We start from the raw sequence: 27,941 nt of genomic DNA, 5'->3' as shown, positions 1-27,941 counted from the left end.
ACTAATGTTAGATACCAGGTATGTGTCTTCAAATGAACGCTTTTGTTAGGCTTAGTGTAATGTCGGTCACAAAAAATGACGATTTTTGTCATAAAAGTATACATGGTAGCAACTAAAATTTGCCCTCCATTATTTTCTTACTAGGTGGTCAGGGTAAAGCAACAATGTTATCAAACAGGTAAATAATTGTTGTTTAAATTGTTTTATTAGTTAAACAAAAGTGTAATGTCAGTCACGTTTAATGTCAGTCACGACAATGTAATGTCAGTCACGTTATTACACAAGCTAATAAAAAAGATTTTGAACATTGGATGGATTAATAACTTGTTTTTACTCACAATGCAACTAAAATGAAGCTATATAATCCTGAAACAATGCTATTGGATCTGTTTATTTGTATTTTTAGTCCAATTCATCCATATTTTACAGGTAGGTGAAAAACGAATTTGTAAGGTGAACTGTACTCCAATCCGTAAGGCGCATTATTCATTGTGAATATTTGTCATTGATCGAAGTAAAATAAAACAACTGTTTTCTTTTTAAATAGGGTCAACATTATTACAAGAGCCTCACACTACACAAGTTTTACAAGAGAGTAAAGAGTATACTTAAAGACAGCAGCAGAGATGGGCTGCCCAGTGCAGGAAAACAAAGGAAGCGTTGGTCAACAAAAAGACAAAAAGAGGAGTTCAAGCATGGTTCAAGCAAGCTATATAAGACTGATTTGAAGAAATTCTGAACAGAGAGATAGAGAGAGGGTATCCATATGTCATAATCTTAAGAAGCAGAGAGCAGCTCAATCAGCTGATCCATCTCCTTCAAAGCTTAGGATACTTTCTCCTACATACACTAGATCGACTTGATGGTTGCAGAGTGCTGGTTTGATGAGAAGGACTAGACTGTTTTGTGGAATATTGTACTTGAATGTGTGCAAAGTTTGCGAACTGATCTCTACAAAGTGGTGTTGGTTGGTTCATGGAGGAACTCCATGGTTAGTTCAACCTTAAATTATGTCAAGATTTAACAACACAGGTCTCAAAATACCCACTCCACCCACAGCAATTGCCGCGATGCCCTGTGCTTTTGCGTTGGTGCCCTTCTCCAAAGTTTCAGTACAAATTTACAATTTCGTCACAGAGTGCCCCTTATACATGAGGAAAATTGCAGTCCCCTTCAAAAGCAATGTTAAAGGCCTGGTAACAATGTAGCCAATACCTTGGAACCTGACCACCATCGGTAACAATGCAGCCAATACCTTGGAACCTGACCACCATCGGTAACAATGTAGCCAATACCTTGGAACCTGACCACCATCGGTCACAATGTAGCCAATACCTTGGAACCTGACCACCATCGGTAACAATGTAGCCAATACCTTGGAACCTGACCACCATCGGTAACAATGTAGCCAATACCTTGGAACCTGACCACCATCGGTAACAATGTAGCCAATACCTTGGAACCTGACCACCATCGGTAACAATGTAGCCAATACCTTGGAACCTGACCACCATCGGTAACAATGCAGCCAATACCTTGGAACCTGACCACCATCTGACAAAGTTAGTGTTAAATTTTGTTGTGCTTTCATATGGTATTTTTATCTACAGATGGCTGACATTGTTTAACCACGAGAGCTGATTAGATATTCAAAATTAGTAAAAAATGTAATGTCAGTCACGCTGGAATTGCCCCTAGCATGAAATTTCTTCATTGATAAAAACAGGATTACCAACAAAATGTCCACGTGATTTTCAGCATAAGCAAACAACAGCTGAATACCAGTAACAAGCAATATGCAAAAAAATTGAAATTTTGGTTGTTAATCCAGTTTTTATTCAGGAAGAAATTTCATGCTAAGCAACTTTTTGTGCTTAGCGGCTCTATGAAATTGGACCCTGATGGTCACCTTATCTAAATGTCACATGACCTGATTGTCACATGACCTAATGTGGTGATCTTTTGATACCTGGGGAGGATTTCACAAAGATAGTCCTAACTTAGGACTAGTCCTAGGCAGTGCTAAGAGATAGGACCAGTCCTAAGTTAGGATGAGTTACTGGTCCTAACTTAGGACCAGTCCTATCTCTTAGCACTGCCTAGGACTAGTCCTAAGTTAGGACTACCTTTGTGAAATCCACCCCTGGCTTCGTGCATACAGGCCATCTAGACAGAAGGCATTTAGGTTGCCCAGATTACTGAGTAAGGATATGGCCTTGCTTTTTTCTGTTACTGGTTACCCTTTATCTAGATAACAATACTGTAGGCAGCCTATGATATCATTACCAGTAGTCTTGCTCTGAAGCTTGATTGTGCACGATCCATGCCCACAGAATGAGTAGGGGCATGGCCTTGCTTTGTATCTGATACTGGTTAACTGATATCTGGATTTTATAACATAGCCAGCCTATGATATCATTACCAGTAGTCTTGCTCTCAAGCTTGATTGTGCACGATCCATGCCCACAGAATGGCCTTGCTTTGTATCTGATACTGGTTAACTGTTATCTGGATTTTATAACATAGCCAGCCTATGATATCATTACCAGTAGTCTTGCTCTCAAGCTTGATTGTGCACGATCCATGCCCACAGAATGGCCTTGCTTTGTATCTGATACTGGTTAACTGTTATCTGGATTTTATAACATAGCCAGCCTATGATATCATTACCAGTAGTCTTGCTCTCTGTGCTTTGTGATCCATGCTAATGCATGCTGTGGACACATGACCGCATGAACATCATTATATAACGATTGCATGGGTTTTATACACTGACCACTGTGGGCCCACACACACTGTACACACTGCAGGCAGGAGCTTTACACAGGCAGAGAATAGAGGTAAAATTATTGGGGTACATTTTGTCATGAAGCCTACCCATTGATTTGACACCACCACTGTCTGTAAAGGGGCGTATGTGTAGAGTCGGTGTAGTGTGTATCATACCAATGGTGCTGGTGAGCAATTCCACGGTAACTCATGCTACAGCTTATGGTGTCCTTTTTCATACTCCGGGCTCCAGTTATTAAACATATTTGATTTGAATCTTAATGTTTTGTATTTTGAAAGCCAACATCCAAGGCTAGATCCTCATAGTAATTTGACTAGAAAAAAATTAATTGTTGTATGCATGGGACTGCTCTGAATATCGGTAACTCGTGCTACAAGCAGAGGACATGCTAAAAAATTACCCATTTTTATTTTGATCGTGTCCTAAAACAAAAACCAATCAAGTCTAATTAATTATATGATGAGTAACTACTATGCCAAAGTTTATTATGGTATACCTTAGAAAGTATGTGCTCTTCTTAATTTCACATTGACATGCAAAAAAACAGGGTAACTCGTGCTACGGTAACTCGTGCTACAGCTTGTCCGGCCATTAACAACTTACTATTATTTCACAAAATGTCAAAGTTTCTTAAATAGCATTCCTCAGCAACTTGTAAAATAATTTTGCCCAATTTGCACAATTTCACCGGGAAAGTGGTCTCCTTTATAAGGCTTCATATTCAACCACAATATTTACAAACCATCGACCGTCACAAATCTCAGTGTTTAGGTCCTTAGTAGTTTGCCTGCCACTGCCTACCATATACCCCAGGCTTTACTATTGCATTTATGCATATATCATTATATGCAGAAGAGAGCTCTCAGTTGTTGTCAAGTAATACTTGGTAAAACTAACTGAATCCTCCTGCTGGTTTAGGGGAGAGTGAGTTGCGGTAACTCGTGCTATATCGGTAACTCGTGCTACCGGTAACTCGTGCTACAGCTTTTAACGGATCATTAAAATGTAGTAGATAATGCTTGACAGTTCAATTTCTTATAAATACATGAGGCACCACGCAATGGTAGAAGATAGATATTAATTGGCATCAATTAAAGTGTCACTGTTTTGTAGTAAAATTAAAAAATGTATGTTTCGGTAACTCGTGCTACACTATATCTAAAGTATCTGAAGGTAAGCGATGAAAGGAAAAGTGGAGGGTGATGGTTAAAATTGGATGAATATTTCTTGTACACCATATTTCATGGATATAAAATGTAATGACTTTTATTGAAAACTGCTTATTGCTGAAAACATTGGACCCATTTGAAAAAAGTCAAAGTTTTTTAAGTTTTCCCACTGAAAAAATACACTTTCCGAACAAATGATTTTTTTAAATAATCAAACTGTGCAGCAAATCCTAAAAAAAGTGTTGAAGTTGATCCTGGCATGTGTTTGGAATAATAAGAAAGTGTGAAGAAACATGTAGGCACAATTTGATTTTTTTTGAGTCATGTCCACATTGGCTTGGAAATGCCCTGGTGTAAATTCAAAGACAATTTAGTCAATGGTTAGGCATGGTGTAAATTCAAAAGTGGCCCCTAGGGCTTCGACGTCCTACCAGGGCTGGGTAGTAGGCCGTATACAATGGGTGGTGTAAACTCAAAGACAATTCCTTTTTGAGGTGGGCAAACTTTCTAAATCAGAAATTTTCATTGGGGTGGGGGGGGGGGAGCAGGTTGCAAAGACCATTCTAGATACAACCTATGCCTCCATGCACAAACATTTTTAATGGGGATGGGGGTTCATTTATTGTTTTGACACCCCCCCCCCCCTATATAAAGTGGAATGTCTGGCTATATGTCACTGTACTGGCAGGGGGTAGGATGAAAAAAGAGGGTTGGGCCGCTTTTTACATGCATTAAACTATTCATTTTGTGCATTTTATTTGATCTTATTTCTGCCTATTTGTATAAGGCCCGCATCCTTTTTTTTTTTTTACTATTTATTATTTTGAGATTTTTGTAAAAAAAACATAAACAAAATTAATCCATCTTTTCAAAAGGACTGGCCTGGGAGCTTTTTCTGAATTTAATGTGACGCTCCCGAACGCATGTGACCATCATCATAAAGCCATGAGCAAATCTTTTTAGTGTAAACCGACCCTGTTCATAGTGTTAACACAGGTCCTCATGCAACAAATAGGTATATAAACTAAGTGTGCGATGGGTTCAACCTGAAGTATTGGTGGCCTGTTTGATTTGAAATATTACTCAGCGGCCATCTTGACAAAAATAAAAAAATAAAAAATAAAAAGGCCCTCATCCTCCTCTTTTTTGAAAAATCAGGACGATCAACTGGTGTATTTTTGTTAATTGGTGTAAGTGCTTACTGTTGCTTTGCAGGCAAAAGGTCAGTATAAGAGAACCAGTTGCACCCCTACATCCCTTGCAGTCATTAGCTTGGTAACATGGCCGTACCAGAAGTAAAGTACTCACAGGTAATTATAGCTCTCTTCTGTCATTTATATTGATCTTATTAATTTATTCTACTTCTTCTTATTTTTTTTATCTCTGGTAATCAAACCAAGGACGCCTTATAAGTGAACTTAACCATTTTAGCTCTGAAACCTTGGGAAACCTATAAAACAAGGGGGAAAACAGGACTTGCAATTACAAGATTGTGGGTTCGAATCCCCCAAGGTACATTGTACATGTAACTGCTGATTTCACAACGACTAGAATTAAAGGCAGTGGTAATGAGTAATTGGGAGAGGTTGATAATATAGTACATTGTGAGAAAGAGCTCCCTCTGAAGTGACGTAGTTTTCGAGAAAGAAGTAATTTTCCACGAATTTGATTTAGAGACCTCAAGTTTAGAATTTGAGGTAATGAAATCAAGCATCTGAAAGCACACAACATCGTGTGGTTGGGGTGTTTTTTTTCTTTCATAGTTATCTCGCAACTCCGACGACCAATCAAGCTCAAATTTTCACATTTTTGTTATTTTATACATATTATGTATGTTGAGATACAGTGAGAAGACTGGTCTTTGACAATTACCAATAGTGTCCACTGTCTTTAAGTATTGTCTCCTGCATCTTAATTTCAAGTCACTACACTGTTATCTCTTCTTCTTGTTCTATGCAGTTGTTTATCAACAATGAGTTTGTGAACTCTGTGAGTGGGAAGACATTCCCCACCATCAACCCAACGACGGGAGAGAAAATCTGCGACATCCAAGAAGGGGATAAGGTATGATTTTATAACTCTTTAGAAATGTCCTGCAACATACACCTGCCCTGTTCATCATTATGGCATACTTGTCATTTTCCAGGGCTCTATTTCAAGAATCTAATTTCAAGAGTCTACTTTCTGCGATTCGGGACTTACAGCATATTTAATCATGCACCTTCAAGGGTGCCGTGATGAGCAGTGGTATAAATTTAGCACTACCAAGAAACAGGGCCCTGTTTACAATGGAGAAACAGTACTCTTCATGGGAGGGATGGAGCAAGGGCTGGGCCAACCTCGCTAAAACCAAGGGCAGTGTGCCATATCGACACCTCTCGCCCCTATAAAACCAACTGAGCTATTGAGCTCTATGTTGGCGCTATCCCAAGTTACAGGCCTGGTCTGCTGCCACACAACCTGAAATGACAACTGAAGGTATTGGCCTATAACTAGCCATCAACTACAGCAAGCTACATAGTAGTCAAAACGTTGAGATCATGAGTTCTTAAAAGAACTCACTCTGCAGTATAATGAAGTTTATAACGAGAATTCCCCTCTTGTTCCACTAAAGCTATTGTCCCAGCCAATTTTCTACATTCGGCCGAAGTAGTAGTTTAAAAGCAGGACAGTTCTTTTCAGAACTGAGCAGTCTCCCTAATTCTGAAAAATCTACTCCGCAGTAGTAGAATATATTTAAAGCAAGACAAGTTCCCAAAAGAACATAATCTGCCCAGCAATAGTCAAGGCGCACGCGGCACACCGGATGGCACGCACAACCCCAAAAATGTAACGCACGAAAAAAGACTATCACCGCGAGCGGCGAAGCGCCTTTACCAACTCGTTTTGGGGCCTTATGTTTTTCTGTACATTTGGCAACAATTTGGGTGGGAGAAAGCGTAATGCATAATGCATTAGCGTGGTGAGTTGCTGGCCAATAAAAAGCCACAATTACTTGCATGACGTCACCAGAACGTTCGATGCAAATTCGTTACATTTTCTCCCACCAAAATCATTGGCAAAAAGAAAAACATAAGGCCCCCAAAACGAGTTGGTAAAGGTGCTTCACGGCTTCGCCGCTCGCGGTGATAGTCTTTTTTCGTGCGTTACATTTTTGGGGCTGTGCGTGCCATCCGGTGTGCCACATGCGCCTTGACTAAAGGCTACCCAGCAATTAGATATACATACATGGCCCATGGGTTACAGCAAACCAAACATATACTGAATTATTTTGTTGTATCATTTTAACAGGCAGACATTGATTTGGCGGTCAAAGCTGCAAAGGAGGCTTTCAAACGTGGGTCACCATGGAGAACTATGGATGCCTCAAAGAGAGCAGAATATCTCTTGAAGTTGGCCGACTTACTTCAGAGAGACGTGGAATATCTGGCAGTAAGTAAAACACTTATATTTTAGGAATTGTATTTTACTATAAAAAAAAACCTGTAAGTTTGAAAATAAGTTTTTGGGGGAGGATATATTATTTGTAAAAAATTCACTTCACTTGTTGATCTTTATGAACAACCCCTGTGTGTAAATTCTATGACAATATCTTTCATTTGATTTCAAAAACAAAACATTAATACACAACTTTCAACATGTCTTTGTAGTCTTTGGAGACAGTGGACAATGGTATGATCATTACAATGAGTAGAGGCAGTGTGAATCGAGCTGTTGGGATGATTCGCTACTATGCTGGATGGGCTGACAAGATACACGGGAAGACCATTCCCCTTGGTAAGTAATTATATAATATCAAAGTCTTATAAAGCGCACATACATGTATCTCTCAAACAAGGTACTCAAGGCGCTGAGTAATATACAAACTTTTAGAAAGATAGGTTATTGCAGTGATGAATTCTGAGACCCCATTATATAGCACCTTATAAGGGTTCACAAGGTGCTACGGCGCATACAGCAGCCACAGCCAGGAGCGCTGGGGCGAACCCCTTCTCTTTTTGATAAGTTCATTGGGTTCTTTTATATGCGTTACACAACACATGGGACCAACGGCTTTACGTCCCATTCGAAGGACGAAGCAATGGTTAAAAGTGTCTTGCTTAAGGGCACGAAGTGTCACGGCTGGGGATTTGAACCCACACTCTGCTGATCGGAAACACCAGAGTTTGAATTCGGTGGTCTTAACCGCTCGGCCAGGACACTTTCACAATCTCTGGTAATGAATCCAAGGATGCCTCATTTAATCACTGCAGCTTGCAACGAAGGTGCTTGCTATGTGAACTAAAACACACCAGGGTTAACCCCTACTCTTCCACGATAATTATTCTGGATTATTTTATATTTGCACATCCTAGAACATGGGACCTACAGCTTAATGTCCAATCCGAAGGACAAAGCGAAATAACTGTAATTGGTAAAGTATCTTGCTCAAGGACACAAGTGTCATGACCAGGATTTGTTTGAACCCACACTCTGCTGAACAGAAACGCCAGAGCTTGAGTCCGGTGCTCTTAACTGCTTGGCCACAAGTCGCCACAATGATAATAAGATTCACCACAAGGCAGTGCCCAAATTATCACTATCAGCTGCGGCTTAATCGCCACATTAAAAATGAATACATACATGTACACAACTATGCCCTGTCACCACTAATGTGTTTTCCTAATAAAATCCATAACCCTTAATAGTCTAAAGCTATTGTGTGTGGATTATAGACTGGAGGGAATTGTTGCGCGTATCGGAATGAGAAAACATGTTTAATTAAACCAGGTTACTGCCACTTGCTTGCACTGGCCATAGATCTGATATGGCCAGCAGGCGTGTGCAGTAAACTGAGTTAGAGTTCATAATTTAAAGTACCCCTTTAAAGGCAGAGGACACTTTTGGTAATAACTCAAAATAATTGTCAGCATAAAAACTTACTTGGTATTAAAGCCATTGGACCCTTTCGGTACCAAAACATAAAAAAAGTTCACAGATTAATAAAGTTACTGCCACTTGCTTGCTCTGGCCATAGATCTGATATGGCCAGCAGGCGTGTGCACTGTGCAGTAAACTGAGTTAGAGTTCATAATTTAAAGTACCCCTTTAAAGGCAGAGGACACTTTTGGTAATAACTCAAAATAATTGTCAGCATAAAAACTTACTTGGTATTAAAGCCATTGGACCCTTTCTGTACCAAACCATTAAAAAAGTTCACAGATTTACTAATAACTAACAGGGTTTACATAAGGTAGTGGTGAAAGACTTCTCTTGAACTATTATTCCGTGAAATGCTTTACTTTTTTGAGAAAACAGTAAAACAATATCAATTCTCAATATTGAGAATTACTGATTTATTTTAAACACATGTCATGACACGGCGAAACGTGCGGATACAAGGGTGGGTTTTCCCGTTATTTTCTCCCGACTCCGATGACCGATTGAGCCTAAATTCCCACAGGTTTGTTATTTTATATAGCAGTTGTGATACACGAAGTGTGGGCCTTGGACAATACTGTTTACCAAAAGGGTCCAATGGCTTTAAACAAGCAATTTGGAGAGCTGTTGATATGATAGTATAAAACATTGTGAGAAACGGCTCCCTCTGAAGTAACAGAGTTTTCGAGAAAGAATGTGATATCGAGACCTCAGAATTAGATTTTTAGGTCCCAAAATCAAGCATCTGAAAACACACAATATCGTGTGACAAGGTGTTTTTTCTTCCATTATTATCTCGCGACTTCAAGGATCAATTGAGTAAAAAAAATCACAGGTTTGTTATTTTGTGCATATAATATGTTGAGCTACACCAAGTGAGAAGATTGGTCTTTAACAATTACCAAAGGTGTTATCATTTATTCATCTATTTAGATGGTAAACTCTTCTGCTACACACGCTATGAGCCCAAGGGCGTAATTGGTGCCATCACGCCCTGGAATTTTCCAATAGCAGTTATGATGCGCAAGGTGGCGACAGCCCTTGCCTGCGGTAACACCATCGTGGTCAAGCCTGCAGAACAGACACCACTCACAGCTTTATACATCGCTTCTCTGGTCAAAGAGGTAAGGCCCTACATGTACTTGTATTTGTTTAGTTTATTTAAAACACTTGGACTTAAACACACTGAACACTATTGGTAATTGTCAAAGACCAGTCTTCTCACTTGGTGTAGTCCTATCTCAACATATGCATAACATAACAAACCTGTGATAATTTGAGCTGAATTGGTCGTCGAAGTTGCAAGAGAAAAAGGAAAGAAAAAAACACCCTTGTCACACGTAGTTGTCTGGTTGTGTGCTTTTAGATGGTTGATTTCGAGACCTCAAATTCTTAATCTGAGGTCTCGAAATCAAATTCGTGGAAAATTACTTCTTTCTCGAAAACTATGTCACCTCAGAAGGAGCCGTTTCTCACAATGTTTTATACTACCAGCTCTCCCCATTACTCGTCACAGCGTAAGGTTTTATGATAATAAGTATTTTGAGTAATTACCAATAGTGTCCACTGCCTTTACCTTTGATAGTTTGTTAAAGATATGAACTTATTTGAAAAATCTTATGAGATGGTATGGGATTTAAATAAACCCTGCTTAATGCAGCACAGAGCAACAAAGTATGATAAGGTATACATGTATTTAGCATGGTCTATTTAGCATGGTCTGTACAAGGTTTGTGTATTCTGCTCAAGTGATCTAATCACACACTCTTATCTTCAGGTTAGTCTCTTTTATCAACAATGCTCATAATGATTATATCATGACAGGAATGGCAATGGCAGAATATTGTCAAGACATTGTTCTGTTGATAAGGCAAAATAATATAAAAACATGTTTGATGTCTTGCCTTCTTTCAAAAAAAGGAAGGAGGAATTTTGTTACGTAGATTTTTTTTTTCTTTCTTTTCATAGATACAATCGTTTTGGGACTTAAATTTTTGTTCATCAAAGTCTGTTGATGCATTGAAATAATAATTAATTGAAAATTGAATTCTCAAGCTGTATTGAGATACCAGTGAAAAGCAAGGCCAAGTAAAAAAAAATATACCAGTTGATCATCCGGGTTTTTCCAAAAAGAGGAGGGTGAGGGTCCTTTTTTTTCTTTCAAAGGTGGCCGCCAAGCATTTCATTGCAAACTGGCCATCAATTCTTCAGTTTAAAGTCACCACCTACTTTATGTAGTTACAAGTTCTTAAAAGATTAGTACGGTAAATTCAATGAGAAATAACACAGAAAATGTCTTTTTGAAGAAAATCAATAGAGTAAAATAAAAAATAATAAACAAAAAGATGCGGCCTTAAAAAAAGGATGAGGGAGGTGACGACCAACTATTGTGTTGTTTTGCTTAAAGCTTCAGAAGCTCCATGAAGTTTGGGCCTAGGTCACAGCTAGTTTGCTTTTGAGAGCCCTATGGTTTTATTACAAGAATATTATAACAATAACAATAAATTGCATTATGCCTTCCGAAAAGGTCCGGTTTGGATCAAAAGCTAATTAAGGCCATCTACCCGACGGAGTCATACAATAAAGAGTACCTCCCGTTTGATTATTTATTTTAGGCAGGTTTCCCAGCTGGTGTTTTCAACGTTGTCCCTGGGTATGGACCAACGGCTGGTGCCTCCCTCTCAGAACACATGAATGTTGATATGGTTACATTCACTGGCTCCGTACAGGTAAGCTTGCTATCAAATAAAAATTATTACTACACAGTTCTTAATAGTGCACTTTATAAATCTGCGCTCGATAGGCTTATCATAGTAATCATTATTTGACACAGAGCTTTGTTTGACACAAATCACCAAATACATTTAGCAAACACAAAAGCAGGACAGTTCTTTTCAGAACTGAGAATAATAATAATAATGAACCATTTTTGTAGAGCGCATATCACAATCACAGAGAAGTCCCTATGCGCTTTGAGATGAGAACAAAAGAGAAGTAAAAGTTAATAGAGATGTGAAGTAAATACAAAAGCAAAATGAGAAGTCTCCTGAATTCTGTAAAAATCTACTCCACCATAGTAGAATGCAAAGCGATACAAGTTGTAGAAAGAACATAATCTATCTACATGTACCAATGTAGCAAGTAAGTAGATACAAACATGATGTCACCACAAACCAACGGCGATACCTCACAATCGTGCCTCAAATCCTGTATGTACAAACAGCATTATTTATCCATGATGCAAACTTGTTTTTAACATCTGTCCAAGTTATTGCAGTTCCCCTGCTAAAATAAAGAATTGCCTACTAGCTACTGGGTAAGCTTAGTGGTCTAGTGGTAAAATGTCTGCTCAATAGATTCCCATCAAATCCCATCCAAGTATTAAGCCCAAAGACTTGTTCACAGCACTCAGGAAAAGTATCGAGTATACAGTACTCAACACTGTCCATGTGTAAAACACAAACCAATCCGTTTAAAAAAAATCTTTAAAGTTAGGGTAATTTATTTGAATGTTTTTGGTTATTTGTTCAGGTTGGCAAGTTGATTCAGCAAGCATCAGGTCGGAGTAATCTGAAACATGTAGCCCTTGAGCTCGGAGGGAAGAGCCCTAACGTGGTCTTTGCTGATGCAGATTGTAAGTGTTTCAGATCAGTTATTGTACATTTTTACAGGCAGGGTACAAAATTAGTTCTTGTTGGTGGGGGGTTTTTAGTTTTTATCTGCGAGGTCACATATTATTTTTACATATTTTTAAATTTGTTTAAAGCGAGGTCGCCCACTATTACAAGACCGAAAGGCCATTTCAAGGTGAGGGCCAGACTTAACTGATTTGGGCTATTGACTCAAATCGACTGCCACACACAGGGGTACATTAGCACCCACTCCTGGGGTGAAACAGGGTTACCCCCTTCAAAGTCCATAAGGCTGTAGGCATTGGTATCATCTACTAGGAACCTGGGTAGAGCAGAATTTGTAAGAAATTCTTGCCAAACCACTTTTGTTAATCCTGGCCATTTTTAGAATGGACATAATCATATTAATAAGAACAACCAATTTGTTCAAACGCTTTTTCTGTTTCAATGTATGAACAATGTCTTCTACTTTCTCAGTGGACTATGCTGTAGAGGTGAGCCACGGTGCACTGTTCTGCCACTCGGGGCAAGTCTGCTGTGCAGGAACTAGGACCTACGTCCAGGAGGGCATCTATGATGAGTTTGTTAAGAAGAGTGCTGAGCGTGCACAGAAGAGAATCACTGGAAACCCTTATGATGAGAAGACAGAGTCTGGACCTATTGTAAGTGTTGGACAGAGGCAAAGGGGCAACTGGCATGTCCCCCCTGACCATTGCATTGGTGCCCTTGTCAGTAGAATTTCAAATAACCCATCATCACACCCAAGTTCGTGGACAACCTGGAAAGCGGCAGCAGATCACCTTAAGGGGATGCAACTTTAATATTTCAAGTCATAAAGAGAAAGTAAACATCTGGTTAATCTTTTTAAATATTTTTTTTAATACATTATAAATTATAATTGATCTCAAAATCTGATTCTGTTTTGAATACAAGCTTGATTTGCCTTTTATACAGATTGACACAGACCAGGTTAGCAAAATAATGGAGCTAATTGAAAGTGGCAAGAACGAGGGAGCTAAGCTGCAGTGTGGAGGAAAGCGCATCGAAGGGAAGGGTAACTTCATCGAGTCGACCGTCTTCTCAGAAGTGACTGATGATATGAAAATTGCCAGAGAAGAGGTCAGTTTTTAATTAGGCAATTAAAGCGGAAGGAGCCAGGTTTCAGTTGATGGTAGTAATCTGGTTAGTGGCCGAGGTCCTTTAATTTAGTGGGTAGCCACCAGCCAAGGTCATTAACATCCAGTAAAGACAAGGTCCTCACACTGTTATAGCTGTCAATAAATACCCTTAATACTTACAAACAAAACAAAATGGTAAAACATTTCTTTTTATTTATTCTGGTAGTGATGCCATTAACTCTCAGAAAAGCAAACTTAATCACCTTTAGCCAAGCACCCAATAGAGGGAAGGCAAGTATGGAAGTTTAAGTTTTAGATGTGGCAGGAAAACCCCAGAGAATTCCAGGGAAAACCCTTGCAGTCAATTAGGGACTGAAAACCCAATCCACAAAGTACCCCGACAGGATTAGACCAGGGTCGTCCAGCTGGAAAGATACCACCATGCCAACCAGACCAATCACATCAGAATTTCTGAATGTTCTTTCGCTGATATTTTTAGAATTTTTCTATTCATTATGGAAACTGCAAGTTAGACTTCCAATCTACATTCATGTTTATATTTCCTCCAGATCTTTGGTCCCGTTCAGCAGATCATCAAGTTTAAAACTCTAGAGGAGGTTATTGATCGAGCTAACGATACAGAGTTCGGTCTCGCCGCTGCCGTCATCACCAAAGACATTGATAAAGCTCTTGCAATCGCCAACAGCGTTCGGGCCGGAGTCGTTTGGTAAGTTGTCAATTCTTGGTTGTATTATTTTCAAACAATTGAGAATCAAACTACACACATGAATCAACAAATATGAATTAAAACACCCAATTGCACTCACACTCCTTAAAGATGGTTAGTCACGGGTTTAAATCCCAAACTCAAAATCATTCAAAATTAACCCAGTCAATATTACTTGATATTTGAAACAAAAACTTGCATCCACTTAGGTGATCCCTCTGCTGCCGCTTCCCAGGTTGTGTCATAAACTTGGGTGTGATCCCTGGGCACAAGCTGCTGGGTAGCTACTGGTTGAATGGCTTCTGAATGGCACCCCCAAATAATAAAGCAGAGACACCGCCAGCACGTTAATCTTGAAGCCGCAAGTTCAATTACAAGTCAATTTGTTTCTGCTCAACCCAAAATCAAATTATTTCGCAGTATTAAAAAAAAAAAAAAAAAATTAGTCAAAAATTCATCAAAACATATAGTCTGGGTGAACTGTTTGGATTATGTAGACAGGGTTTGGGTCATATTTTCTGTCATTGTCCGACAGGGTCAACACGTATGGAGTGGTCGACCATCATGCTCCGTTTGGAGGCTACAACATGTCTGGTGTTGGACGGGAAGGGTAAGTTTGGAATCATCGGCTCAGTGATATCTTTAAGGGTCCATAGTTGCAACTTCATCCCAGCCCTGATACTTGTTGGAGGCTACGAAGGCAATTGCCTCTGTGCCCTGGTCATTGCCTTGGTGCCCTTAAAGGCTCCAGTACAAATACATTTTCCTCATAGGGTGCTCGTTAACAAGGAGAAAAGGCATTGGTGCTCTTGCCCTTTCAAAAACGAAGCATACAGGACTCTGTAATGATCAAAAGGGTGTTACAGAGTACACTCCTTAATGGCAATACAAACTTCCGTGGTTAGAAGAAGGCATACAGCAGCTTTCAATAGCAGTTTGAGAACCAATGGGAGACTTTCTGGGACGATAGAGGGCAGCAGACTTACCGGGTAAATCCATTGTTCTCAGAATTATGCGCATGTTCAGAACTACGTAAACAATGGAAATTTACCCGGTATGTCTGCTGCCACCTAGCGTTGGAAAGTCTCCTATTCAATTCAAAGTAATGTGGTTACGAAAAAAGATGCAAATTTGAATTTAAGAAATGTTACTGTCAGAAACATTTCTCATAATGTGTATTCCATTTACGAATATTTCTTCCTGCAAACACATAATCCCTCTGGATTGCCGGCGATTTGTGAATGAGTGGTTGACAATGAGTTTTTCTTTCTTTCTCTTACAGGGGTGAAGAATCACTCAGTGAATTCTGTGAGATAAAAACGGTGAGTAGCAGACGATGATTAACAATATATTAAAATCCTCAACTTATAGTCCAACAGCATTTTGCCTTGAAAGCTCCTACCATGAACTTCAATGAAAAGTGACCCATGTCTGGCCTTCCTTTGAGATGGACATCAAGTTTTACTAGCTTTTCAACGCAGCCAAATTCACTGACCAACCATGCAAGGATAGAACTACAGCATGCCGCATGTGTTTTTTTTTTAATGCAAAAAGCATGGTTGTGCATTCAAGCAATGACTTGCATGCATCATTTGCCCATAAAGATGGCTAACTTTCTATTATCAAGTGGGAATATTTTAACCAAGTTTGGTTGTAAATAATCTGTTTTTATCTTACTTTTACATGTTTTTCTTTCTAGGTTGTCATCAAAGTTCCCGAGAAGAATTCCTAGAAAGATCCTAGAGAGTTGTTCTACACAATGCAGCAATTGATGAAGATCCTGTCTTTATGTCAGAGTACATGGGCAATCAGTCATGTCCCAAATTTACCAATAAATGACGGCAATAATTAAATTTTATGTAGTACTATATTCTTTTCTTTTCAATTATGAAATTCATATTTCTTGAACGGATAGTTTTTTATCCATTAAGCAGAGCCCCAGATCATCCACAACTTCAAATACCTTACAAGGAGTCAAACAAGAGACTACCAATGTTACACCACATAATATGTACATGTATGTATACCCACATTTTAGCCCTGGCTGCCTTACACTTTTATATTATACTACAGTGACGTACTTGATGACAGGGTCCATTTTTGGGGCGGAAAATTTGAAAAGCTTCATAAATCAAATCTCCCCTGCAAGAAGCCACAAATTTCCACAGATTCACATCCTATGGCAGCATACATTTTTCTGTGGTGGGTTACAGATTACAAGTTACAGATTTGTGAGGAATATTTGACGACCAAAACCCAGCGCAGAAAAATGTATGCTGCCATGGTCGGAATGTGAATCTCTTTCAATTAGTTGGCTTCTTGCAGGTAAGATTTGAGTCATGAAGCTTTAAAAAACTTCCGCCCCAGAAATGCGCCCTATTAATTAGGACTGCTGTGTACAGCACAGAGGAAGAGTCCTATATAGGGCTAACCAACATTTACGTGTTTGTGATGGTAACAGTGACTTGATGGACAAAGGGCAGAGACTCGCATGTCCAAGTTACAATATAATCCACAATCAGTCTGATACATTAATGGAGGCAACAAAGGCCTTCATCAAAGCTTCATCAGAGCATACTGATCGAAACGTCGTTGAAATCAACGGTTCTTTTCAGAACCACCCCAACTCATTAGAGATAGTCATTACATGGTGTTACCGCAAACCTTTCTATATTGTATTTCCACCATGCAAAGTTTAAAATCCTATTCATCAAAGCTGCCAACATTTACATCTTGCAATCAGGAAGATATTTAGAATACACTCAAACATAATACAAGGGAACATGTTTCCATGATTACAGAGATTTTCAAAACTATTCGAGGACAGATTAGTTTATTTTGAGGAAACTTTCTGCAGAATCAGGGAGAGTTTGCAGCTCTGCTGCCTTAATGCCCCCTGGAATGTTCCAGTACAAGGTACATTTCCCTCATTGAGGTGCCCTTTACTACGCAAAACCTGCCTTGCCCTTAATTCTCTTGCCATGCTTCTGAACAAAATATCAGGCCTGCACACAATTTCGGCACTGCCTCGGTACACTCAATGGATTGAATATTGGACCGCATACATGTAGCTATATTGTGATCATTTATATCTGGTCACATTGTGTACAAATTCGATCCAACACCTAATGTCATCAGCTGATAAATCTTGGTTGCCACTTGGGAGTCAGAATTAATGTGTGTCATTCTGGAGGGCAATTTTTATGGCAATGCAAACCACAAGTTAATTGGGGGGGGCATAATATGTTTGTCACACGAAAAAGATTATGAAATTCTACATCGATTCTCTATTGTAACTTCAATAGTTTGTACGATATCAAGGTATAATAAATTAATACTTTTCAAATTATATTTTGGTTTATTCATGTAAATTTTTGGATTTTTTGAAATAAATATGCAAACTGTTTAAGAGTGTCTGATAGCTGTTTACTTTAGTTGGTTGTTTTTTCGGACATTTCCTTTACCCAAAATAATGAAGCCATATCGTCTAACTTCCGTTTTTAACAATACAACCAAAGCAAGGCTGAAAGGACTGAATGGCCGGAACACCTTTGGATCAGTTAGGAAAGAGTATTGATGCGAAATTTACCAAAAGAGGTTGTTTTGTCCTTTCAGCCCTGGTTAGATCTTAAATCGGTGCTAAATGGAACAAAAAGGGGTTCCGCATTTCTGCCCTGTCAGCCTTGGTTTGGTTATATTGTTATGAACGGAAGGAACGAGTTGGCTTAACATTTTAGTAAAGGACCATCACATGATTGTTTTGGATTTCAAAATAAAGCCATTAGATAGGGTGGGGCATTGAAAAGGGTTTGTGTGGCTGGGAGGGTGGAAGTGTGGGGAACAATAAAAACAGAAATTAAGCTTACAATGTGCATTAAGGAATGCCAATAATCTCACAAACACCTGATCTCATTGTCACATGACCTTGTGGTATTAAAGGATTATCCAATCTTATAACACACCTCTTCCTAGTATTCTGCTTGAAGGCTGAAACAAGGTCACGTTGGATTCATGAATTGAAACGAGGGCACGATTGTGCTTACACGTATCACAAAATTACTATTTTGGTAGCCATTATTAAGGCGTTACTAGTTGCATCAATTTGGGCTGTATACACTGACACTGAAGTCCTACACCACCACCTGAGCTCTACACGGGCAGCTAGAGTTAGAAAGGTAAGCTTTATAAGCCAGTTGCGAGTTAGATTTGAATATCATCTGGTACAATGACTTGCTCAGTCACAATGTACCACTTCGAATTTCTCAGACTATAGAAACAGTTGCTATGTCAGTTAATGGTTCGGGTCAACCTTTTTGCAAAGCAACCTCCAGATGAGCAAACCCGGGTAGGGTTTTGACTCGTAATGTTTTAGCCCAATCATTTGTACATCTTGATCTTATTTTAAGGGGCAATAGATAAAAGGGGGAAACAAGGGGGTGTGGTAAGATAAAATCCTCACAAAATTGTTGCCTCTTTAAGCACTTACTGTTGATTTGCAGACAAAAGGCCATCAGTAAGTAAAGAGAACCAGCTACAACCCTTGCAGTCGACAGCTTGTTCATATGGCCATACCAGAAATTAAGTACACCCAGGTAAGCTTTCTTCTGCCATTCAATTTCAGGGCAGCATTTGCTGGGTTTGCCCCAAATTCTTCAGTGACAGGCCGGGGGAGAGGGGGGGCATTTTGTTTTATCATTTCAAGCCGTCAGGCTTAAAGTTTCCACATTTTTATTCCACACTCATTTTGTATTGTACCTGAGTTTGAAACCTTCGGACGGAGGGGAATCAATGTTGTAACCTTTGCGTACACATTCTAGATTGTTTTCATTCCGTTCCATTTCGCTCAACCGCAACAAGCACTATGCTTAAAAAGTGGTTTACTTTTGCACAATAGTGGGTACAGTGACAATGGGTGCACTTGATTAGCTTCCCCGGGTAGACCCCACCGTGCTCATTCGGGTGAGCCCCGGACAAGAGCTAATCAAATAATCTCTCATGGTGACGTCATGCACCTTGGGCCAGCCCAAAGTGACTCGTTCCACAAGCAGGGCACTTAAGGCTGACCCGGGTGAGCCCCTGGAATGTTGTCAAAGCTATTCGAACGTACCGGGGCAGACTGGGGTGGACCCAGGGAAGCTAATCGAACGCACAGCCAGGGATCACACCCATGTTTACGATACAACCTTGGAAGCAGTGCCAGCAGAGGGATCACCTGACATGGATGAATGTACCTTTTTAAGTAAAGACTATCTGACAATGGACACTATTGGTAATTGTCAAAGACCAGTCTTCTCACTTGCTGTATCTCAACATAAAATAACAAAACTGTGAAAATTTGAGCTCAATCTGTCGTTGATGTTGCGAGATAATAACGACAGAACAAAATACCCTTGTCACACAAAGTTGTGTGCTTTCAGATGCTTGATTTTGGGACCTCAAATTCTAAATCTGAAGTTGTGGGCTTGCCTGGGATGTAGACCCACGTTGGCTGCATAGACGAAAGGGTCTAGCGTTGCCCAAGTTGTCTTGTTAGAGAGTGTCTTGGTGTTGCAAAACACAGCAACGCATCCACAACAATTAATCAATGCCAATGATTACTATAATATTAACAATGCACTGCTAACAGCCAGTGGTGGAGGTGCACCTTGGTAGCTTGGGGTGGACAGAAAGTCTGAGACACACGAGGACACACATGTTCAGATTCAAGATACGACTGTCGTGACCGTGGCCAGCATTGCACTGATGTGCCCTTGGGCCCATTTCACAAAGCACTAAGATTCGTTTGAAGATGAGTTGTCAGTATTACCATAGTGAACAGACATCTGGAGAGTCCTGTGTTTTTCGAGAATCAATGATCAACCGAGTTTATCTAAAACCTTAGGGTGTTCCAACAAACACTGAAACGTCATGCCTGTGTCTGTGTCCAAGGAGAAGTTGTGGGCTTCCTTGGGATAAAACCCACGACGGCTGCTTAGACAAAAGGGACTTTAATCAGTGTTGACCAAGTTTCCTTGTAAGAGAGTGTCTTGATGTTGCAAAACACAGCAACCATCCACAACAACTCATCATCATCGCCAATGTTGTATTTACTATAATTACCAATGCACTGCTAACAGCCAGTGGTGGAATTGTACCTTCGCAGCCTCTGACGTGTTGATCTTACTATTACATTTTTTCCTCCCTAGGTTGTCATCAAAGTTCCAGAGAAGAATTCCTAGAAAGGTCCCAGAGAGTTGTTCTACACAATGCAGCAATTGGCCATATTTTTGACCGCGTGAGGGCGCTCTCAATCACTTCCGGGGGTATATTCATTCATACCCAAAACAGTTATTAAAGATTGGAACACATTACCACCACAGACATCTAATCCATCACGGACAATAAGACTTTTAAAGGAGCCGTTATAATCCACCTCTAAAACAAATTGAAACTACGGCGCAACACTAGTGACAGAACGCCCATTAATCTGTGCAGGGCGAATCGCGTATACCCCCGGAAGTGATAAAAGTACTATTTATAGCGCCCTCGCGCGGTCAAAAATAAGGCGCATTGATGAAGATACTGCCATATTTTGTGATTGGAAAAAAGTTGTTATCCATATCAACTGCAAATACACAACAAGAAGTCAAACAAGAGACTAACTCCACCGTGTAAAACATGCATTTATGATGGCGCACTGGCTTGATAAGCAAAGGGCAGAGTTCCACGTTTTGAAGTCCTAATTACAATATAATCCACAAACCGCCTGGTACATTATGGAGGCAACAAAGGCCCTCATCAGAGCTGCCTTCTTTATTATCATCTTGCGATAAGTGAGACTTTGTACAACAATCAGGAAGATATTACATTTAAAATAATATAGGGGAACAAATTCCGTGACCGGGGATATTTTCAATTACTCATTATACACTTCATAGGAGCATGGGAAGATGGGTTATATATTTAGAAAACTTTCTGCAGAATCAGGGAGAGTTGGCAGCCCTTGACAAATCACAACGCATGTATGTTTGCAATTTGACCCCAAGAATGGCAGATCAAAAGCAGACAATCGCAAGTGACCTCAAGGGATCAATGCATGTGACTATCACGAGTCATCATGTTAGACTGACAATTGGGACACAGCAAATCAACTTAATTCAAAAGAGGATTTAATCTGACAAACAATAACGGCAGAAACCAAATTGTCAATACAAAACCAATAATATAAAACTAAAATATTTTAAAATAAAGAAAAGTATTATAAGGCCTTTTAGACAAAACTATGTACAGACACTTGCTAATAAATCAATTATTCAATCCAACATCACACCGCCGTCTTTGGATCTTTGGATCATGCCTGTTTCAGACAAGTACTATCAAATATTATTATTTTCTGTTTAAAGTAACTTGTAGGCCTATGTATTAGAGACCGAGATATTTGAATCTAGGTACAGTAAATCCTAAATAACTGACGCCTTTAAAAACAAAGTTAAGAATCAAAACATCTATAGGCCAACAATTCAGGTAAGGCCCATCAGCCCTACTCAGGGTGCTTTGCAGATGACAGCTGGTATGTCGTCAGTAAATGCTACGTCACAAGGAAATGCTACATTACACCACTAAGTTAAACACAATCGTGCACGAGTTAGTTGAATGCTCGCTGATGCCCCGGTACAAGATTATTAATCTCTAAACACTTCTTGATTGTAATTCCTACAGTTTGTATAACAAAATTAATACTTTTCAAAACTAGATTTTTGTTAATAACTCATGTAAATGTCTGGATTATTTGTAATAAAATACAAATTCTTTGTAAAAGAGTGTTTGCAAATATTACTTTTCAAGTGTATGCCTAATCCTGTTAACACTTTCTAAAGCATGTGTATGCCTATATCTGTTTCAATTAATAAACTGAACGGGAAACCTGACTTGGTAAATTTCAAATGCCCACATCTAAGCAATGTACAAGATCGTGAACGGCAAACAAACAAAGCGTGTGGGGAATGTGTACTGCATCCTGCATGTACCTGTCACGGCGGCGCTGGCCGATGTGACCTGTTAACACCAGAAAGATAATACTGTACTCGTTTACTTGCTATTCCTCTACTAATTGGCCACTGGTCAGGAAATCAGATCGAGCCCCAATTTAAAACAAAAGCGCTCGTATCAACAATTTATTTTTTTGTCGCACAAAAATATTTAGCCTTTCTAAGCTAGTTTGCTTTGGAAATATCATTTTTATTTTTGTTAATATTATTTTTCGTTTTTAATAAACAGTTTATATTTTGTGTTGCTCACAAATATTAGCCTTTCTAAACTTGTTTGCTTGGGAAATATTTTTAATATTTTATCCCTACATCTAAACAAAGGGCAATGCATCTTTGAGCTAGATGCAGCGCTAAATTCTTATAATTCCATAGGAAGTTTTTACGAAAGCCATTAGACATTTATTCCAGGGTGTTGCATCGATCATCTCGGTATTCCATTTTTTTTCCAGCCAGTATCCTTTCTGCACTAATTTCAGTTTCTTTAGCAAAAACATCCTCACTGCCCTTAGTAGCTAAACTGGCACAAATGTAGCACAGTACAGACATCGACATAAATCTGTTAAAAAATAAGTCATACCTCCTGGGATTTCTGGATCCTTGCCATTGGTCGACGACCCTCTCATGGATCTTTCCGTCTCGCGAGATTGAAGGAAAACAGTTTCATCACTTCCACTCTCAGTGGGTAGGGGAGGAGCACTGAAGGGCTTGGTCAATAATGCAAAGTTGGCCCTCTATGGAATGCCAAAAACATTAACTCGTGTCATTGACCGAGTTTCCCATCTAGGGGGCGCCAGACAGGGTCTCACTCATTTTTTCCATATCTGCTGTTGGAACTTTTTTGCATGCTGCTGCAGCCTGGGTGGAGAAACCAAATACAAGATGCAAATTATTCACTCACAGTTCAATATCATGGAAAAAACATTTGAATATTTATTTATTTATTTTTTACTAACTGAGCTTTCGTCTTGAATTAAAACGCCCTGTTTATCTGAAATGATTGATTCAGGATAGAGGGTCGTACAGTGCTTTATCACACCCCTGCAGGTGAATCAAATCGCTCATTATTTAAAGCCAGTGGACACTATTGGTAATTGTCTAGCCTTCACAGTTTGTGTATCTCAACATATGCATAAAATAGAGTTTTTAGAAGAGATTTGAAAGTTGTGGTACAAAGACAAGATCTAAGATTAAGTGGCGGAGAGTTCCAGATTGTGTGGCGCAGCTGAAGAAAAAGCCCTGTCACCCCATGAGTGTTGAGACTTGGGTTCAATGAGAAGAAGCATGGAACTATTTGTATATTTAATAGATTGAAATTGGCATTGGGGATAAAGAAATTTTATTGCTTCTGGTTTTACCCATACAATACACCGATGTGTATTAAAAAAAAAAAAAAACAGGTATATTACTCTGGTTGGATTCGAACCTACGATCCTTGCAATTCTAGAGCAGTGCCTTACCAACTGGACCACCGCCCCTAAAACCCACAAACCTTATCAAATGGTTTCAGTCCCTCGTTGATCTTTTGCTTAGTGTCCAGCAGGTGTTGCTTACGGGGGACCAGTGCTTGGTATAACCTCTTATTCTCCTGCTGCACCTGTTCGAGCAGGTGCTCTAATCTCTCCTTCTCTCGTAGTTTGGGCTGGATGAGGTGGCTTCGGACATCCTCAACGGGGTCACCTGAGGGTCTCCTGTGAATAACAACAATAATAATGATAATATGATAATATGATAATGAACAGTATATATGTAGCGCCTCCATGCCCCCTGGTCATTGCCTTGGTGCCCTTGAGATGCTCCTGTAGTAATTTACAGTTTCCTCATAGGGTGCCCTTTTATAAAGAAAAAAGTGCCTTTTGAGTGCCCTTGCCCTTTCAAAAATAAAGCATACAGGCCTGATACACCGGGCCACAACAAGGATGCAGACAATGCAAATTTATATAAGAATAAAAGAACTAATTTGAAAAAGTATGCCTGTTCCTTTTAAACCCATATTTATTCAAAAATAAATAAAAGGAATGGGCACAAGTTAAACATGCTAAATTTCAATTCTAGTAAGCTTTGTGAGGACACCATGGAAATTAAATACCTCATTTTAGAGTGGTGGGTCTTTGATCAGAGCTTAATTGGGTAATGGTTTTAATAAGTAAACAAATGCTGCATAGATCTCCAAATTAGTTATTCCTGTCTTACCAGGCTGGCTGCGAGAGCTGTGTGGGGGCCTCATGTATGTGTTGATCTAACTCATTGAATAACCTGACGAGACCTTCTTCTTCGATCATCAGCTCAAGTTCTTTCTGTAAAGCAAAGGTTAGGAAATATAGTTAACTTAAATACAAATAGAAATGAGAAACATCGTAGAACAGAGTAAGCGGTGACAAAATTGGGCATTTTCTTATTTATTTAGAGGTGAACTTGGGGGGAAATGAATAATTGGGTAGGCTATAATATTTTAACTGATGTACTGAACCATACATTTAAATTATTTAATGCGAAGCTGATAGAAATTAAGTCCAATATCCAGAAACCAAATTGTTAATATCCCCTGAAAAAAAAGTGGCAATCGGATGGAAACTGTTCAGGCAATCATTGTTATTGATTAACATAATTAATAACCCTTAAAGTTACTACACCGGGCACTGTGGACTTGTGTGGATGGATGGGGTGTGGACCAAATCCTCCATTTCTGGATCTGGATATATTATACTCCGATAAAAACGGATACCCGCATCGCATCAGAGTTTCCTCTTGCTTTACACTACACCTCATCAAATTGATTGGACTAACAATTAGATAATTATTTGATTGCCTGAACGAGTGCAGTGATGTAAGAAACTCAGGCATCAGAGCCCATCAGTCCTTCTGAATCTTTCACTTTGCCAGTTGCATTATTGGAGCAATTGGGACTAGGTACATGTAGCTACATTTAATTATTTATAAAATAAAATAGGATTTTAATTACCTAACTAACCTACTAATAAATAAATTGGATCCCCATAGATACCGATATTCTTTTTTGGAAAAATAAGTGGAAAAGTTTTTGTAAGGTGCCACCACTTTTTCATTCGATATGAAATAATCTAATTTATACCTCAAAAAACTCAATGAGATATCCCTTGTTGTAAAAACGAGTGACATAAAGTTATCCAAATAAGTTAAAATAATCGTGGTGGCAAAATACGGAAAGTGATTCCAAAATCAATCCACACCTGAACAGATGATTCAAGATTTTCCAAGAACTGTTCCCTGATGCTTCTTAAAGCTGCTGGTCTTTTCTCATGGGCAAATGAGTAGCTACGTGCGAAGGTGCTGTACCTGTACAATGTAGGGAAGAGACCATTTTGAGTGAGTGGAAAAACATCAATAACCTCAGGTATTATGACACTAGACAGCACTGCAGTCATGTCAGTGCATGCCCACTGTCCTGACTGTCTGACTGATCGTCGGCACAAGAAAGTGTATTGTGTTTGTTTCTTTTTGTAAACTGATTTGTTATGCCACTACATTTTACTCGCTCTCTCCACCTATTAGCATTAGTTTTGCTTCATTGCTTTCATAAGGGAAGGGGGGGGGGGGTCCACACTCGACAAGCTTTCCTTTTCAATGGCCCCCTTCATCCAACTCCATCACCTTCTTATACTGTTTTTACGGCTAAGCTCTGTTTTGGTTTTGGTTTTATTTTCCGTAATTTATATTTTGCCTTTGCTTGTAAATGTTGTATTATTATAGCATTACTTCCATTTGCTTGTATAACATAATTCTTTATTCACTCCTAAAAAAAATTGTTGTTTATTTGTTTGGATTTGGAAATAAATTGAATTGAATAGTGTCGGAAATACAGGAACAACGACTCCGTTTTATGAACAAAACTTGAACCTTTAATCATCATGTAATGAACTGAACTGTGAAACTTTGCTCGAGTCTTACCTTCCGGCTTCTAGGCATTTTTTCACTGTTTTTTGTAGAGCGTCCCGCAACCTTATCATATGAGAACCTTCGTCACATTGTCTTGTTTCTTCTAAACGTGAATATGCAAGTGAACTTTCATTTGATGCCGAGCCGGGCCCGGCGGACGACTTGTCCATTGATGTTTCGTTTGGAGCAGCGGCCATTCTTTTTTTGAGAATCGCGGGAATTTGCTTTCGTTTATTGAGGGCGCTATATCGAAATGAACAGCATACCGTAAGTTTTGCCTCATCCAGCTAGGAGCTTCCAAAAATGACCAGGTGTGTGATGGGGTCCGATAGTTTTGAAGCAATCAAGTTAGGCGAAAGAAAGGAAACAGATTATACATAAATTATAGGAAAATATTATTCCTCATTGAACCATGAAGGACGGAGGGAAATACCGAAAGAACCCGTGAAACCTAGTTTAGTCAGCATGCACACGCACCGGGGTTTTTCTCGGCTTACTATCTTGATCCGTTATCTCAGCTCACTCTTCGTTTATTGGGAGCAAGAGCCGCTGTAATACAAAACATTTTGAGAAACGCCGGCTCCCTTTAAAGTAGGCCTTACGTAGTTTTTGAGAAAGAGTAGTTTCCCACTAAAATTTGAATTTAATTTTTAAAGAGACCTCAGCTGAGGTCTCGAATTCACTGATGAAGCACACAAGTTCAGCAACAAGTGTTCAATTGTTTTTCTTCCATTATTCTCTGTCACATGTCAACTTTGAGTCGAAGTGTACAGGTTTTTTTATTTTATGCAGAAGAGATACACCAAGAGAAGACTGGCCCTTTGACAAGTGTCCAGCCGTCGATTTCACCAAACTCTTCCTAACTTAGGATTAATCTTAGGACTTAGGACGGGTTCAGTTCCGTATCCAAATACGTAGGACGCATTGAACCCATCCTAAGTTAGGACGGGTTACCCGTCCTAACTCGAGTTAGGATTAATCCTAGCGTTTCGTGAAATCGGCCGCAGTGACTTTGGCGAACGGAGACCTACTTGTGGGTGTTTCGATTAACTACATTTTTACTGATCTCGACAGTCTCAGAGAAAGCCTGATTGAATAATAGGATCAGTCAACAGAGAATCCTTTTTTGGATCCTTAAAAAAAAAAAACTCAAATGTGTATTACGGGGATGGATGCTTGTTCTAAAATTTTAACGTTAGGCTTTTATAGGATATACTTCAATGTACAAGACAAGCGTTTTGTATTTTGATGAAGGAATTGAACAAAATCCGAGGTGATAAAAAAGAGAGAACAGATGTAATGGAACGGCTCTTCTGGTATAACAGTGCTCCATCTTGCTGGCTCGGGTGGTGCCTCTTACGTTTACAACGTGGTGTACTGACTGTGGAGCCGGCCGCGCACAGTGTCTTTCTGAATCAGCCGTATGGCCCCTCCTTCCTTGCAGGTAAATTTCATTATCCACTTTTATTACTTCTTCTCACCAACTCAAGAGCACATTTCGGTTCCTATGAAATCAAAGGGCGCGTATACTATCACCAGGCTTTACGCGAAGCAATCTCGATGTTTCGTGGCGCAATAATTCAGAGCGCAAACATTTTTACGAAAGACAGCTCGCTTTGTTTTTTTCAATTTGAGTTGAAGTATA

At 39.4% G+C, this 27,941-nt stretch overlaps 2 protein-coding genes across 2 annotated transcripts; one reads left to right on the top strand and one right to left on the bottom strand.

The window, feature by feature from the left end:
* The first annotated feature begins 2,567 nt into the window (after window positions 1-2,567).
* Window positions 2,568-16,969, top strand: LOC117295489 (aldehyde dehydrogenase-like). Its single transcript, XM_033778170.1, has 14 exons — window positions 2,568-2,840; window positions 5,176-5,270; window positions 5,920-6,024; window positions 7,252-7,392; window positions 7,611-7,737; window positions 9,814-10,004; window positions 11,496-11,609; window positions 12,412-12,514; window positions 12,990-13,174; window positions 13,467-13,631; window positions 14,200-14,357; window positions 14,893-14,967; window positions 15,640-15,679; window positions 16,057-16,969. The coding sequence occupies exons 2-14, from the start codon at window positions 5,241-5,243 to the stop codon at window positions 16,087-16,089; spliced, it is 1,467 nt and encodes a 488-aa protein (XP_033634061.1). The 5' UTR covers window positions 2,568-2,840; window positions 5,176-5,240; the 3' UTR covers window positions 16,090-16,969.
* A 4,166-nt stretch (window positions 16,970-21,135) lies between these two features.
* Window positions 21,136-26,562, bottom strand: LOC117295276 (polyamine-modulated factor 1-like). The gene is made up of 5 exons (XM_033777832.1): window positions 26,309-26,562; window positions 25,591-25,696; window positions 24,575-24,678; window positions 23,874-24,072; window positions 21,136-23,239 (listed from the first exon to the last, which is right to left on the bottom strand). Exons 1-5 carry the CDS (start codon window positions 26,491-26,493, stop codon window positions 23,165-23,167), a joined length of 669 nt encoding a protein of 222 aa, XP_033633723.1. The 5' UTR covers window positions 26,494-26,562; the 3' UTR covers window positions 21,136-23,164.
* Window positions 26,563-27,941: the final 1,379 nt, after the last annotated feature.

This window comes from Asterias rubens, chromosome 10 (genome assembly GCF_902459465.1).
Source record: "Asterias rubens chromosome 10, eAstRub1.3, whole genome shotgun sequence".
In the NCBI taxonomy this organism is placed as follows: Eukaryota; Metazoa; Echinodermata; class Asteroidea; order Forcipulatida; family Asteriidae; genus Asterias; species Asterias rubens.
This window is presented reverse-complemented; position numbering and strand designations above follow the sequence as displayed.